Genomic DNA, 16,978 nt, shown 5'->3' on the forward strand with positions numbered 1-16,978 from the left:
CTCTCTAGTAGTTCTTCACTAATTATAACATTAATACCAGCTCTTATTTTTAGAATCCTCTTCAGCCTGTAAAAAAATATTTTTGTATTCCTTTCATTAAATTTTGCCTTAGAGCGTGGTACTGAATTCTTTCAAATGCCATTTTGGTTTTTCTTTCTTTTTCAGGGGTCATATGATTTTTCTTGAACTATTGATGAGGTAGATTCTATTATTAGATTCTCTCCTATTGAACAATCCTTAGCCTCCTGTGATAAACCCTAATTGGCACATTTTTCTTTTACCATAGCGCTGAATCCTTGTCACTAGCTGAGCATTTTATCTCTGTCTGTATCAGAAATTGAGATTGGATGATAGTTTGGGACTGAACTGTAGGTGGTTTTGCATATCTTTCTGTGTGTGAATCAGCTTGTCTAACTCAGTCATTTTTCTATTCAAAAATAGAATTAATGCATAGGCTTGGGTTGAGGTACTTAAACAGGAGGAGAGGATTATTTTAATAGTGATTTTAAAGTCAGTCTTAATTTTAGTTAAATTTTTGGTGTCCATTTTATTATATTTTTGAACAGAACTGCTATGGACATGTTCAGTTTTATGATCAATAATGCTTAGCATGCTCTTATGCTTTTTTAAAATTCCTAATCACTATCTGAAACAAGACAGACACATAATTCAGATTACATTCAATAAAACATCTGCCAGTAGAGCTCAGGTCTTGATTTAATTTTTTTCCTATTTTGCTGCGTTTAAACTTCTGTTTGACAGTTTTGCTCATTTTAATTAGCTGTTTCTAGAAATGAGCCCCTGACACGTTTATTTAACTTTCCTATTATAGGATGTTTTCTTGTTGTTCAGTGCCTCGGTTGTGTCTGACCCTGCGACCCCGTGGACTGCGGCACACCAGGTGTGCTCTGTCCTTCGCTGTCTCCCGGAGCTTGCTCAGACTCCTGTGCACTGAGGCAGTGAGGCTATCCAACCATCTCTTCTTCTGTCATCCCCTTCTCCTCATGCCCTCAGTATTTCCCAGCATCAGGGTCTTTTTCAGTGAGTTGACTCTTCGCATCAGGTGGCCAAAGTATTGGAGGTTCAGCTTCAGCATCAGCCCTTCCAATGAATATTCAGGGTTGATTTCCTTTAGGATTGACTGGCTTGATCTCCTTGCTGTCCAAGGAACTCTCAAGGATCTTCTCCGACACCACAGTTTAAAAGCATAAATTCTTTGGCATTTAGCCTTCTATGTGAAGTCCAGTTCTCAAATCTGTATGTGACTACTGGAAAAACCATAGCTTTGACTTTATGGACCTTTGTTGGCAAAGTGATATCTCTGCTTTTTAATATGCTGTCTAAGTTGGTCATAGCTTTTCTTTGAAGGAGCAAGTGTCTTTTAATTTCATGGCTGCAGTCACTGTCTGCAATGATTTTGGAGCCCCAGAAAATAAAATCTGTCACTGTTTCCATTTTTTCCCCATCTATTTGCCATGAAGTGATGGGACTGGATGCCACAATCTTAGTTTTTTGAATGTTGGAGTTTTAAGCCAGCTTTTTCACTCTCCTGTTTTACCCTCATCAAGAGGCTCTTTAGTTCCATTTTGCTTTCTGCCATTAGGGTGGTATCATCTGTGTATCTGAGGTTGTTGATATTTCTCCCGGCAATCTTGATTCCAGCTGGTGCTTCATCCAGCCTGGCATTTTGGTCTACATATCAGTAAAATAAGCAGGGTGATAATAATACAACCTTGATGTACTCCTTTCCCAATTTTGAACCAGTCTGTTGTTCCATGTCTGGTTCTAACTGTTGCTTCTTGACCTACATATAAGTTTCTCAGGAGGCAGGTAAGGTTATATGGAAGTCCCATCTCTTTAAGAATTTTCCAGTTTGTGATCCACACAGTCAAAGGCTTTATAATAGTCAATGAAGCAGAAATAGATGGTTTTCTTGAATTCCTTTGCTTTCAGTATGATTCAGCGAATGTTGGCAATTTAATCTCTGGTTCCTCTGCCTTTTCTTTTTTCTTTTTAAAATTTATTTATTTTTAATTGAAGGATAATTGCTTTACAGAATTTTGTTGTTTTCTGTCACACCTCCACATGAAAGAGTCATAGGTATACATATGGCCTCTTCCTCTGCCTTTTCTAAATCCAGCTTGTACATCTGGAAGTTCTCGGTTCAGGTACTGCTGAAACCTAACTTGAAGGATTTTGAGCATTACTTTGCTAGCATGTGAAATGAGTGCAATTGTGTGCTAGTTTGAACATTCTTTGGCATTGCCCGTCTTTGGGGCTGGACTGAAAACTGACCTTTTCCAGTCCTGTGGCCACTGCTGAGTTTTCCAACTTTGCTGACATATTGGGTGCAGCACTTTCACAGCATCATCTTTTAGGATTCGAAATAGCTCAGCTGGAACTCCATCTCCTCCACCAGCTTTGTTTGTAGTGATGCCTCCTAAGGCCCACTTGACTTCACACTCAAGGATGTTTGACTCGAGGTGAGTAACCACACCATTGTGGCTGTGTGTGTGATTAAGACCTTTTTTGTACAGTTCTTCTGTGTATTCTTGCCACCTTTTCTTAATCTGTTCTGCTAGGTCCTTGCCATTTCTGTCCTATATTGTGCCCATCTTTGCATGAAATATTCCCTTGGTGTATGTAATTTTCTTGAAGAGATCTCTAGTCTTTCGCCTTCTCTTGTTTTCCTCTATTTCTTTGCGTTGTTCACTTAAGAAAGCTTTCTTGTCTCTTCTATTGTTTGGAACTCTGCATTCAGTTGGGCATATCTTTTTCTTTCTCATTTGCCTTTCACTTCTCTTTCCTCAGCTATTTGTAAGAAAAATATAGACAACCATTTTGCCTTCTTGCATTTCTTTTTCTTGGGATGGTTTTGGTCACTGCCTCCTGTACAATGTTACGAACCTCCGTATAGATCTTTAGGCACTGTGTCTATCAGAGCTAATCTCTTGAATCTATTTGTTACTTCCACTGTACAATCATAAAGGATTTGATTTGAATCATGACGTGAATGACCTAGTGGTTTTCACTACTTTCATCAATTTAAGTCTGAATTTTGCAGTAAGGAGTTCATGATCTGAGCCACAGTCAGCTCCTGGTCTTGTTTTTGCTGACTGTATAGAGCTTTTCCATCTTCAGCTGTGAAGAATATAGTCAATCTGATTTCGGTATTAACCATCTGGTGATGTCCATGTATAGAATTGTCCCTTGTGTTGTTGGAAGTGGGTGTTTGCTATGACCGGCACGTTCTCTCTGTTAGCCTTTGCCCTGCTTCATTCTGTACTCCAGGGCCAAATTTGCCTGTTACTCCAGGTATCTCTTGACTTCATACTTTTGCATTCTAGTCCCATGATGAAAAGGACATCTTTTCTTGGTATTAGTTCTAGAAGGTCGTCATGAAAGTGAAAGTTGCTCAGTCGTGTCCAACTCTTTGCGACCCCACGGACTATACAATCCATGGAATTCTCCAGGCCAGAATACTGGAGTGGGTAGCCTTTCCCTTCTCCAGTGGATCTTCCCAACCCAGGGATCGAACCCAGGTCTCCTGCACTGCAGGCGGATTCTTTACCAGCTGAGCCACCAGGGAAGCCCAAGAATACTACAGTAGGTAGCCTATCCCTTCTCCAGCAGATCTTCCCAACCCAAGAATCAGCCCGGGGTCTCCTGCATTGCAGGCGGATTCTTTACCAACTGAGCTATCAGGAAAGCCCAGAAGGTCTTCATGGCACTGTCCAACTTCAGCTTCTTCGGCATTACTGGTCAGGGCATAGACTTGGATTACTGTGATGTTGAATGGTTTGCCTTGGAAACAAACGGAGATCATTCTGTTGTTTTTGAGGTTGCACCCAAGTACTGTATTTCAGATGTTTTTTGTTGACTGTGAGGGCTACTCCGTTTCTTCTGTGGGATTCTTGCCCACAGTAATATATAATGGGCATCTAAATTAAATTTGCCCGTTCCTGTCCATTTGAGTTCACTGATGCCTAAGTGTCACTCTTGCCATCTCCTGCTTTGGCCACATCCAGTACACCTTGATTCATGGGCCTAACCTTCCAGGTTTCTATGCAGTATTGTTCTGTACAGGTCAGACTTTGCTTTCCCCACCAGACACTTCCACAACCGAGCGTTGTTTCCGCTTTGGTCCAGCCACTTTCTTTATGGCATGCTAAATCACTTCAGTCATGTCCAACTTTTTGTGACCCCCTGGACTGTAGCCCGCCAGGCTCCTCTGTCCATGGGATTCTCCAGGCAAGAATACTGGAGTGAGTTGCCATGCCCTCCTCCAGGGGATCTTCCCGACCCAGGGATAGAACCCACGTCTCTTGTCTCATGCGTTGGCAGGTGTTTTCTTTGAGCCACCATTCTTTCTGGAGCTGTTAGTAATTGCTCTGCGCTCTTCTCTGGTAGCATGTTGGACACCTTCTGACCTGGGGGACTCATCTTCTGGTGATCTTTTTGCCTTTTCATACTCTTTGTGGTGTCCTATTGGCAAGAATGCTAGAGTGGTTTGCCGTTTCCTCCTCCAGTCACCCACATTTTGTCAGAACTCTTCACTATGACTGATCCCTCTTGGATGACCCTGCATGGCATGGCTCATAGCTTCATTGAGTTACACAGGCCCCTTCATCACATCAAGGCTGTGATCTATGAAGGGGGCCAGAGTAATATTCCATTGTATATCTGTACCACATCTTTTTTTTTAAGTTTGTATTTTGTATTGAGGTATAGCAGATTAACAATGTTGAGATAGTTTCAAGTGAACTGGGAAGGAATTCAGCCGTAGCTGTACATGTATCCATTCTCCCCCAAACTCCCCTCCCATCCAGGCTGCCATATAAGGTTGAGCAGAGTTCCCTGTGCTGTGCAGTAGGCCCTTGTTGGTTATCTGTTTCACATATAGCAGTGTGTGCCACATCTTTATCCATTCTTCTGTTGATGGACATGTAGCTTGCTTCCATGTCTTGGCAGCCATGAACATTGGGTGCATGTATCTTTTTAAAAATTTTTATTGGAGTGTAGTTGATTTCAATGTTGTGGTAGTTTTAGGTGGACGGCCAAGTGAATGGTTACACATGAACACATACATGTTTGTTGTTCAGTCACTCAGGCACGTGCAGCTCTTTGCAGCCGCATGGACCACAGCACTCCTGGCCTCCCTGTCCATCACCAACTTCCGAAGCTAACTCAAACTCATGTCCATTAAGTCGGTGATGCCATCCAACCATCTCAGCCTCTGTCGGCCCCTTCTCCTTGTGCCCTTGATCTTTCCCAGCATCAGGGTCTTTTCCAGTGAGTCAGGTCTTCGCATCAGGTGGCCAAGGTATTGGAGCTTCAGCATCAGTCTTTCCAATGAATATTCAGGGTTGATTTCCTTTAGGATTGACTGGTTTGATCTCCTTGCTCCAGAGGACTCTCAAGGGTCTTCTTCAACACCACAGTTCAAAAGTACCAGTGCTTTGGTGCTCAGCCTTGTTTATGTTCCAGCTCTCACGTCCGTACATGACTACTGGCAAACCATAGCTTTGACTATGCAGACCTTGACTGTATGGACATATACCTACATCCACTCTTTTTTAGATCTTGTTCCCATGTAGGCCATTACGGAGTACTGAGTAGAGCTCCCTGTGCTACGGCAGGTCCTTATTAGCTAATCTGCTCTATACGTGCAGTGTGTGTATGTCAGCCCCATCTCCAGTGTATCCCGCCCCCACCTTACCACACCCTGGCAACCATAAGTTTGTTTTCTACATCTGTGCCCCTATTTCTGTTTTGTAAATAAGTTCTGTTGTACTCTCTTTATTTGTTGTTGTTCAGTCATGTCCGACTCTGCGTCCCCATGGACTGCAGCACGCCAGGCTTCCCTGTCCTTCACTGTCTCCCGGAGCTAACTCAAACTCATGTCCATGGGGTTGGTGATGCCACCCAGCCATCTCATCCTTTGTCACCCTCTTCTCCTCCTGCCCTCAGTCTCTCCGCAGCATCAGGGTCTTTTCCAGTGAGTCAGCTGTTTGCATCAGGTGGCCAGAGTATTGGAGCTTCAGTATCAGTCCTTCCAATGAATATTCAGGACTGATTTCCTTTAGAATGGACTGGATGGATCTCCTTGCAGTCCAAGGGACTCTTAAGAGTCTTCTCCAGCACCACAGTTCGAAAGCATCCATTCTTTGGCGCTCAGCCTTCTTTACCACATATAAGCGATATCATGTAACATTTGTCTCCTTCTGACGTTTGTCACTGAGTATGACAATCTGTGGGTCCATCCATGGTGCTGCAAGTGACACTGTTTGGTTCTTTTTTATGGCTGGCGTTCCATTGTCTATATGCACCACATCTTTATCCATTCCTCCGTTGATGGACATCTAGGTTGCGTCCATGTCCTGGCTCTTGTAAACACTGCTGCAGTGAACATTGGGGTGCATGTATCTTCTGGAATTAGGATTTTTTCTGGAATATGCCCAGGAGTGGAATTGCTGGGTCATACAGTAGCTCTGTCTCTGGTTTTTCAAGGAACCTGCATACCGTTCCGCATAGCGGCTGTGCGTGTGCGCTCAGTCGTGTCTGGTTCTTTGTGACCCCGTGCACTGTACCCACCAGGCTCCTCTGTGTGTGGTATTTTTCTGGCAAGAATACTGGCAAGTGGATTCTTTGCCACTGAGCCAGCTGGGAAGCCCACAGTGGCTCTACCAGTTTACACATCCACCGGCGGTGTAGGGGGATTCCCTGTTCTCGGCACCCTCTCCAGCATTTATTGTTTGTAGATATTTGATGATGGCCATTCTAACTGGTGTGAGCTGGTACCCCATTGTCCTTTTGATTTGCATTTCTTTAACAATTAGTGATGTTGAGCATCTTTTCATATGCTTTTTGCTTATCTGGATGTCTTCTTTGGAGAAATACCTGTTTAGGTTTTCTTCCCGTTTTTCGATTGGGTGGTTTGCTTCTTTTTGATATTGAGCTGCATGAGATTAATCCCTTGTCAGTCACATCATTTGCAATTTTTTTCTCCCGGTCTGTGGATTGTCTTTTTGCTTGGTTTATGGTTTCCTTTGCTGTGTGAAAGCTTTTGAGTTTACTGTGGTCCTGGTTTCTTTTTTGTTATTTTCATTAGTCTAGGAAGGGCATCAAAAAAGATACTGCTGCGATTGAACACAAAGAGCGCTCTGCCTGCGTTTTCCTGAAGAGTTCTTTAGTGTCTGGCCTTCCATTTAGGTCTTTGATCCACTCTGAGTTTATGTATGGTGTTAGAGAACGTTCTAATTGCATTCTTTTAAGCTGCTGTCCAGTTTTCCCAGAATGACTTATTGGTGAGACTGTCCCCCCCCCCGTTGTATATTCCTACCTCCTTTGTCGTGGAGTAATTGACCATAGGTGGGTGGGTTTATCTCTGGGCTTCCCGTCCTATTCCTTTGAGCTATATTTCTGTTTTTTGTTGCCAGTATCGTACTCTCTTGATGGCTGTAGCTTTGTAGTTTTAGCCTAAAGTCAGGGAGCCCGATTCCGTCAGCTCCGTTTTTCTTTCTCAAGATTGCTCTGGCTATTCAGGGTCTTTCGTGTTTCCACTCATTTTTTTTTTTTTAACTTTTGGCTGTGCTGGGTCTGTGGTGCTGCACACGGGCTTTCTCTACTTGTGGCAAGCACACGCTTCTCTGGTGGTGTGAGGGCCTCTCATTGCCGTGGCTTCTCTTGCAAAGCACGAACTCTGGGCCCCATAGTTGTAGCACGTGGGCTCAGCAGCTGTGGCCCCCAGGCCCTAGAACACAGGCTCAGCAGCTGTGGCGTGTGGTCGTGGTTGCTCCGTGGCGTGCGGGATCTTCCTGGAGCAGGGGTGGAACCCGTGTCCCCTGCACTGGCAGGTGGTCTTAACCGCTGGCCCGCCAAGGAAGGCCTTCCATTCAGATTTAAAATTTTTTTGTTCTAGTTCTGTGAAAAATACCATTGGTAATTTGATAGGAACCACGTTGAATCTGTATATTGCCTTGGAAATGGTTTGTTCATTTGGGCAGTATTGATTCTGTATCTTTACTGAATCTACTGTATCTGTAGTTTTTATCATTACTATTTTCTACTTCCTGTTTCCTTGGGTTTGTTGTTGTTACTGTAGTTTTTCATATGTGAGATAGAATGCTTAATTTTTTTTTGAATAATGAAGTGCAGAAATCTACCTCTGAATGATACTTTCACGGTAATGATAGATTTTAGAATGTAGTATTTCCTCTCTCAGTATCCTCTAATGGTTTGTTAGGTCCTCACTCCCTTCCTGGTATTAGGATAAAACCAAGTGACCAGCAGTTTGTATTCTAGTTTTGTTGTTGTTGTTGTTTTAACATGCTGAGATTTCTTCACTACGTATTGCTTTGTTTTTTAAATTATCCCATGGATACTTGAGAAGATGATGTGGGTCATACTTAAAGAATATAAAATCTGAGCATAGTTATCCCTTCTTTGTTATGAAATATGTTGTTAAAAAGACAACTTTGTGTAAAGGTAAGATTGTCTCTTGTACAATTATGAAATGAACACATGTTGAAAGATTTTATTTAACTCGTTAATGTGAAAACCAGTGAAACGTTGAACTGGCTCCAAGGAGAATTCAGAGAACATTTGCCATACATAAGACAACAGGAATTCTGAGATGAATCCGTGAACAAATACACTCAGTTGCATTCTACCAGGCAAAATTCATATGCATTTCTGCGGATGGGAATTATTTGCATTACTGTCAACTTTTTATATGCTAGAGTTTTAAAAGTAACTCCAAAACAAGAAAAGACTTAGATAACCCAGAAGAGTGTATTGGACAAGGAACCCAGTCATCTTTTTTTTGGGCCCGTTTCACATTTTCTCAATAATGCCATTTACAGTCAACATTTATTGTTTGTAATTTATCTGTTTTGTGGGACTATGTTGGGCTAATTTCTCACACTGAATTTTATTTTGTCATTTAACTTTTGTAATTCTAATATTTTTCTGCCTGTGTATTTAGCCATGCTGTTTGATGGCTATAGACCTTGTTATCATATTTTGTTATGTAAATAATACATATTCAGTATTCAAAATTTAGAAAGTAGAGAAAAATACAAAGAAAAATTTCAAATCACTTCTAATTCCTACTGTCTCTAACCACTGTTACCATTTTAGCTGATAATTGATTTCTTTGAGCCTGTTTTTTTTTTTTTCTATGTGGATTTCTCTAATACACATAAAATCACTTTGCATACAGAATTTTTTTGCTTTATTTTTCACCTAACATTTTAACAAATATTTTCCCATATTATTCAAACCGCTTAAAAGTATTTTAAATATTCTTACTCAAATTTGCATACTTTTCCTCTTTTGCTGGAATGTTAGATTATTTCCAGGTTTTTGGCTCCGATCTATCAACCCTGTAACCTTGGGACATAAATATTTGTCCACATTTGCATTATTTCTTAAAGATAGATGTTCAAAAGTGGAGAATTACTGGGCAGTGAAAGTCTCTCGATACAGAGTAGAATTGCCTTACAAAGTGGTTATATCCGTCTGCTTCCCCATAGCCATCTGTAGAGCTGCAGCCTCTCCTGGTGCGTGAAGGTTTCATAATGCCCAAAGATTTAATAATGCCATGTCCTTGTAATGCATTATGCCTTTTGTCATTTATTATTACCCTTATATTATGTAATACTTTCCCATTTAAATTCTACTCAATCATGATATTGCAACTTGTCTTAGTCATTTGATCAAATTTGGTAGCCGAGTCTTTGCACAGGCTTTTCTGTACAAATCCTTGAGTGCTCTTTGGCTTGAGATACGCCTGCAGTCCTGCTTAATCAAATCTGGGACAGTGCCTTTACCTGGGGCAGTCTAGGCTGACTCTCTTCATTGTTATCTATCAGGCCTGGCTGCTGTCATAATCTCATATGCTTTCCGTTTTTTTATGTTCCTTCATCTTTTCTGACATTTCACCTTTGGGTAGTCTGCTTTGTTTAGTATGTTGATTATGATTTCAAAGTCACTACACTTGGGACTTTCTAAAGTGAAAGACAAAGTGTTAGTTGCTCAGTCATGTCTGACTCTGAGACCCCATGGACTGTAATCTGCCAGGCTCTTCTGTCCATGGGATTCTCCAGGCAAGAATATTGGAGTGGGTTGCCATTCCCTTCTTCAGGGATCAAACCCAGGTCTCCTGCATTGCAGGCAGATTCTTTACCATCTGAGCCACCAGGGAAGGGACTTCTAAAATATACATTATTAACACTATTAATCCTATTTTTTTACCTGGCTAATAAAAAACAGTTTCTCTCCTCTCTTATGAAATTAAAAGAATTGTTAAGATGACTGGCTATTTTTTCCATTGTTTGTCACTGTTTGACTTAATCCAGTCTGATTTAAATTTAATTATTAGTGGCTCATATTTTTATTTCCTGATCTCTGTAACCTTCATTTTAATTTGGGTGATCCCCCTCACTTTTGTCCACAACTTCCATACTTTCTCTCGTTCAACCCTAGGAGATTTGGGAGAAACTCCTGGGCATTCTTGGCTGGAAAGGTGCTTATCTGATAAACTTCCAGAGATTTGCAGATTTCTGAAGGTCTCTGTGTCCTCCTGCACGTCAGTAACCTGTCCACAGAAAGCAGACTTCCCAGCTCTGACTGTCTTCCTCTAGAATCAGTGGTGCTGGCCTCGACTGAAGCATCAGTGATGGTGGAGGACAGGACCCTACAAGCTGCATTTTTACTCTTGTGAAAATAACTTGCCTTTTCTTTTTTAATTCAGCCAACCAGTTACATGTATTGACCCCTGACTGCATCCTGAATCTCTTATCTGGGTGCTTTTAACACAGCCATCTAAGCTCGTTTTTTCTGCTTAATGGCTTCTGGCAGCTTTCTCTAGCTCTCTTTTTTTTTTCCTTCAGTTTTTTTTTTTTTTTTTTTTTTTTACTTTGTTATGTCTTGTTCTTTGGGGGCCATTTGCTTCTCCCTCGCCCATTGATCTGGATCGCGTGTGAGTTCAGCCGTCTGCTGGGAAGGGTAATTGATCAGGGAGGTATATCTGGCGGCCAGAACCTGGCGTGCATCCTGCCGTCCGCTCATCCCCCGTCGTCGGGGATGCCTCCAGCACCGCTGGTCTGTTGGTTGGTGCAGGAGGAGCACCCCCAGCCTCCCTGCCTGAGGCTGCCTCTCCTCTGGCCTGTCTTCACTTCCCACCTGTATTCCCTGCCCCCGTGGCCCTGGCCTCCATTTCTCAGTCTGTCTCGAGCCGTGCTTCCCTTGTGCCATAGTCAGAGTGATGGATGGTTTAATTTTCTTTCCCTGAGAGCCCTGTTTTTCCTCGCCTGGCCAGGGACTGGGCAGACTCCCAAGGTGCTGAGGCAGGTGGCTCAGGAGAGTGGGGTCTTGGCAGGGGAGGCCAGAGGGAGCCACACGGGGCTTGAGGGGTCCAAGCCCCTCAGCTTCGCATCATTTCCATCACCGTCACCCTGGAGTGACCTGGCTGAGCTGCAGCCTTCTCCCACCCACATTTGAGTCTCAAAGCCAAAAGACCCTCAGCCCGATCCAGGAGCCTGGAGCAATGTCCCTGCTGCAGACTCTTGACAAGAGAGGAAATTGTTTCACATCACAGGGCAACATCAGTGGGAAACCCTCTTCATCTTAAGCCCAGAGCTCCTCCTCTCGTGGCCCCAGACTCCCTCTGAGGACTGAGTCTCAGGCACTTTCCTGAGAGACAGTTAATCCGTCCTGCTGCCCTGGCTTCTCTTCCCTCACTTCTCTGAGTAGCAGCACGAATGCCCAGCGCCCACAGAATCCACCTTTTTAAAAAAAAAAACAAAAACAAAATTTAATTGTTTATTTAAGGGACATACGGAACATTTAGGAGATTCCTTAACAAGAGAGACAGGGTCTCACTGTGTTGACCAGACTAGGGCTCAGTGGTTATTGACAGACGCGACCCCACTACGGATCAGCACAGGAGGGTTTTTTGTGTGTGTGTGTTTTTTATTGACATAGAGTTGACTTACAGTGTTGTGTTGTTTTTGGTGTACAGCAGAAGGGTTCAGTTATATATATATTTTTTTTCATGTTCTTTTCTATTCTGGTTTATCACAGGATATGGAATATATTTCCCTGAGCTATGCGGTAGACCTCGTGGTTCATCCGTCCCATATGAAATAGTTTGCCTCTGCTAACCCCAAACTCCCAAACCACCCTCTCATGGCTCCCCTCCCCCTGGCAGTGACAAGTCTGTTCTGTATCCTGTGGATCTGTTTTGTTTCACAAATACGTTCATTTGTGCCATATTCTAGATTTTACGTAATAAGGGATACTTGTCTTTCTAACTTACTTCACTTAGTATGATGATCGCTAGATAGTCTCTGCAAATGGCATGAATACTTCATTGTTTTTTTGTGTGGCTGAGTAGTATTCTATTCAGGAGAAGGCAATGGCACCCCACTCCAGTACTCTTGCCTGGAAAATCCCATGGGAGGAGCTTCGTAGGTTGCAGTCCATGGGGTCGCTAAGAGTCGGACATGACTGAGCGGCTTCACTTTCACTTTTCACTTTCATGCATTGGAGAAGGAAATGGCAACCTACTCCAGTGTTCCTGCCTGGAGAATCCCAGAGATGGGGGAGCCTGGTGGGCTGCCATCTATGGGGTCGCACAGAGTTGGACACGACTGAAGTGACTTAGCAGCAGCAGTATTGTGTATATATATGCCACATAACTTCTTTATCTGGTCATCTGTTGATGGCCAATGAGATTGTTTCCATGTCTTGGTTATTGTAAATGTACTGCTGTGAACATAGGGGTACATGTATCTTTTCAAATTCTAGTTTTGCCTGGGTATATGCCCAGGAGTGGGGTTGCTGGATCATATGGTAGCTCTGTTTTTTTTAAGGACCCTCCATATATTTTCCATAGGGGCTACACCAGCTTGGGGCTTCCCTGATAGCTCAGTTGGTAAAGAATCCACCTGCAATTTGGGAGACCTGGGTTTGATCCCTGGGTTGGGAAGATCCCCTGGAGAAGGGAAAGCCTACCCACTCCAGTATTCTGGCCTAGAGAATTCCATGGACTGTATAGTCCATGGGGTCACAAAGAGTCGGACACAACTGAGCGGCTTTCACTTTCACTCACACCAGCTTACTTTCCCACCAACAGTGTGGGAAAGTTCCCTTGTCTCCACAGCCTCTCCAGCATCTGATACTTGTAGACTTTTTGATGATGGCCATTCTGACTGGTGTGAGGTGGTAACCTCACTGTCGTTTTGATTCGCGTTTCTCTGATAATTAGTGATGTCAAGCATCTTTTTATATACCTACTGACTCTGTTTAGGGTTTTCGATCAGGTTGTTTGTTTTCTTGTTGTTTGAGTTTGTGCATTTTGGAGCTTAAGCCCTTGTCGGGCTCAACATTTGCAAACATTTTCTCCATCCCGTGGGTTGTCTTATCACTTTTTGATGGTTTCCTTTGCTGTGCAAAAGCTTGATTACATCTCATTTGCTTATTTTTATTTTTATTTCTGTTGCCTTAGGGGACGAGCCTAAGAAAACATGGGTACGACTGATGTCAGAGAATGTTTTGTCTGTGCTCTCTCCTAGGAGTTTATGGCGTCGTGTGCTGTGTTTGAGTTTATTTTTGTGCCTGATGAGAGGGTGTGTACTACCTTCATTGATTTATGTGCAGTTGTCCAGCTTTCCCAGCACCGTGACTTGCTGAGGAGACTGTCTTTTTCCCATTATATATTCTTGGCTCCTTTGTCGGACGTTAATTGACCATAAGTCCTTTCCCCCCCCCGGGGGCTCTCTGTTCTGTGCCATTGATCCATATGTCTGTTTCTGTGCCCCATCACAGTTTTTTACTGTAACTTTGTAGCACTGTCTGAGGTCTGAATGAGTTATACTTCCTGCTTTGTTTTTTCTTCCCTCAGAATTGGTTTGGCAGTTCTGGGTCTTTTATCTATTATTGTTCAGTCGCTAAGTCATGTTCTACTCTTTGCAACCCCATGAACTGCAGCACACCAGGCTTCTCTGTCCTTCACCATCTCCTTGAGTTTGCTCAAACTCATGTCCGTTGAGTCAGTGATGCCATCCAACCATCTCATCCTCTCTTGTCCCCTTCTCCTCTTGCCCTCCATCTTTCCCAGCATCAGAGTCTTTTCTGGTGAGTTGTCTCTTCACATCAGGTGGCCAAAGTATTGGAGCTTCAGCTTCAACATCAGTCCTTCCAATGAATTGAATAGGGTTGATTTCGTTTGGGATTGACTGGTTTGAACTCCCAGAAGTCTTAAGGGACTCTCAAAAGTCTTCTCCAGCACCACAGTTCAAAAGCATCAACTCTTTGGCACTCAGACTTCTTTGTGGTCCAACTCTCACATCCATACATGACTGCTGGAAAAGCCATAGCGTTGACTATATGGACCTTTGTCAGCAAAGTGATGGCTCTGCTTTTTAATATGCTGTCTGGGTTTGTCATACTTTTCTTCCAAGGAGCAAGCGTCTTTTAATTTCTTGGCTGCAGTCACTGTCTGCAGTGATTTTGGAGCCCCAGAAAATAAAATCTGTCACTGTTCCCACTTTTTCCCCATCTATTTGCCATGAAGTGATGGGACTGGATGCCACAATCTTAATTTCTTGAATGTTGGAGTTTTAAGCCAGGTTTTTCACTCTCCTCTTTTACCCTCATCAAGAGGCTCTTTAGTTCCTCTTCACTTTCTGCCACTAGAGTGGTATCATCTGCATACCTAAGGTGGTTAATATTTCTCCCTATAGTCTTGATTCCAGGTTGTGATTCATCTGGCCTGGCATTTTGCATGATGTGCTCTGCATACAAGTTAAGTAAGCAGGGTGGCAGGTTAAATAAGTTAAATATACAGCCTTGAAGTACTCCCTTCCCGATTTTGAACCAGTCTATTGTTCCATGTTTGGTTCTAACGGTTGCTTTTTGACCTGAATATAGGAGTCCTTAGGGCTTTCTGTATATAGTATCATGTTGTCTGCATAGAGTGACAGCGTTACCCCTTCCCTTCCATTTAGGATACCTTTTCTTTTTCTTGTCTGACGGCTGTGGCTAGACTTCCAATACTGTGCTGAACAGAAGTGGCCACCAGCGTCTTTACTGTAACCACCATCACCACCACCATCGCCTTCGCCAGCACCGTCGTCACTTATCATCTTTATCAGAGCAGCTACCGTTTACAGAGTGTTTGCTGTGTGATAGGCCCAGTGCTGAGCATTTTATATACCTTCTGCCTTTCAGTCCTCAATGCAGTATCGTAGATACTGTGATTGCTGTTGTGGCTCCAACCTTGGGCTCTGAGTCCGTAGCCCCTGCCTTCCTGCAATAGCCCTGGGACGGTGACCCCAAGTCGGTGTATCAGATCCCTCATCAACCCCTTTCCCTTCTGTGCCCCCTCCCTTCCCCCCACAGGTGTACGAGGGCGGGAGCAACGTGGACCAGTTTGTGACGCGCTTCCTCCTGAAGGAGACAGCCAATCAGATCCAGTCCCTGCTGAGCTCAGTGGAGAGCGCGGTGGAGGCCATCGAAGAGCAGACCAGCCAGATCCGGTGCGCGGACGGGAGTGAGCTGTGCCAGCCTGCTGCGTGGTGGGGACGGCTGTGTGCCTGGGGGCGGGGCGGCCCTGGGCGAGCTGCTGCCTCTCTCTTGCCTCCACTTCTCCACCTGTTAAGTGGGGACAATTGCATACCTACCTCGTCACGTTGTTGTTGATCTAACACTAGTCCACTGTCGGGCTCATTTTTTAAAACCGGGGAATTAGGAAACTGCAGTGGATATCACCACCATTGGAAAACAAGTTATCTCAGGCTGTGAGTGAAAAATATCATGACTGTAAAAATAAGCCCTGTCGGTGCTCAGACCCCTCGACCTGCTCCGTTTGTTTCGAGGCTGTGAGATGGTAACATCAAATCCCACCTCAGAAGAACTGAACAGCAGTGAGAGGGAGTGGGTTTCTCCCGAGGTTAGTTAGTATTTTTTAAGGCCTTGTTTGCGGGTCCTTGAGAACATGGAAAACACCTGGGGTCCCCCCTTTCTGGGGCAATGAGCCTGGGGTCCGGAGAGGAGTAATCTCCTTCCGGCTGGGAGGGCCAGCCCCCAGGGGCCACGTGGGGGGCATTTGCTGTCTCAAGTTCAGACCAGCTCTTCTGTGCTCTTTTCCCTGAATAGCTGATGTGCCTGAGGCAAAGTAGAAGTAAAGACACATTAACAGGAGCTTCCCTGGTTATCCAGTGGCTACAACTCTGCTCTCCCAATGCAGGGGGCCCAGGTTCAATCTCTGGTCAGGGAACTAGATCCCACATGCCACAATTAAGACCCAGTGAAGCCAAATAATTTTTTTTTTTTTTTAAAGCCATAGGAACAGATGGGCACAGCTGCCAGGCGCCTGAGCTTTACTGAGCCTGGCATCCCTGGCACGGCGGGATGCTGGTCCTGGGTGGGGGTTCGTCCCAATCCGCTGTGGTTGCAAAGGTGCTCGGTGATGCTGTTCACAAAACGCATTTGCTCTGAGGGCCTGCAGCCCAGTCCCCTGGGAAATGCAGGATGCAGAGTCCTGGGCCCTGGTGATGCCATCTGGGATTGGGGTTTCCTCGGCTGGGAGCCGAGCCCTGGACTCTGTCCGTGATCAGTCTCATGATTCAGAGGGTCCCCAAGGTTAAGGGGATTTCCTGTCACATAGATTTCCTTCATCCTTTATCATCACTATCTTGATTAAAAAACCTGCGGCTTCCATTCTGTCACAGATCAGATGGAGCGCTGCACACTTATTAGAGCTGGTTCCCTGCACTTTGCCTTCCCCCCATGTGTCAGCCGTCCCCCCACGTGTCAGCCGTCCCCCCACGAGTCAGCTGTCCCCCCATGTGTCAGCCGTTACACCTGCCTCCCTCCCCAAACCTCACGTAGGGATGATGGGAACATACATCTGCTTCCCGCGCACCCCCACCTCTCACCCCCCAAACCTCAGCTGTCTCAGCTCTCAGCT

General features: G+C 44.3%; 1 protein-coding gene across 8 annotated transcripts in view; it reads left to right on the forward strand.

The window, feature by feature from the left end:
• The window catches only part of NECAB2 (N-terminal EF-hand calcium binding protein 2), a 43,995-nt gene that overhangs the window by 15,835 nt on the left and 11,182 nt on the right, over positions 1-16,978 (forward strand). For all 8 annotated transcript variants that reach the window (XM_086350109.1, XM_086350112.1, XM_086350110.1 and 5 more), the window contains one exon: positions 15,409-15,545. In XM_086350109.1, the coding sequence (XP_086206235.1) occupies positions 15,409-15,545 (137 nt within the window). The remainder of the gene's footprint in view (positions 1-15,408; positions 15,546-16,978) is intronic.

Source organism: Bos grunniens, chromosome 18, assembly GCF_055505025.1.
Source record: "Bos grunniens cultivar Pamir isolate PY7600 chromosome 18, Bosgru_T2T1.0, whole genome shotgun sequence".
Lineage (NCBI taxonomy): Eukaryota > Metazoa > Chordata > Mammalia > Artiodactyla > Bovidae > Bos > Bos grunniens.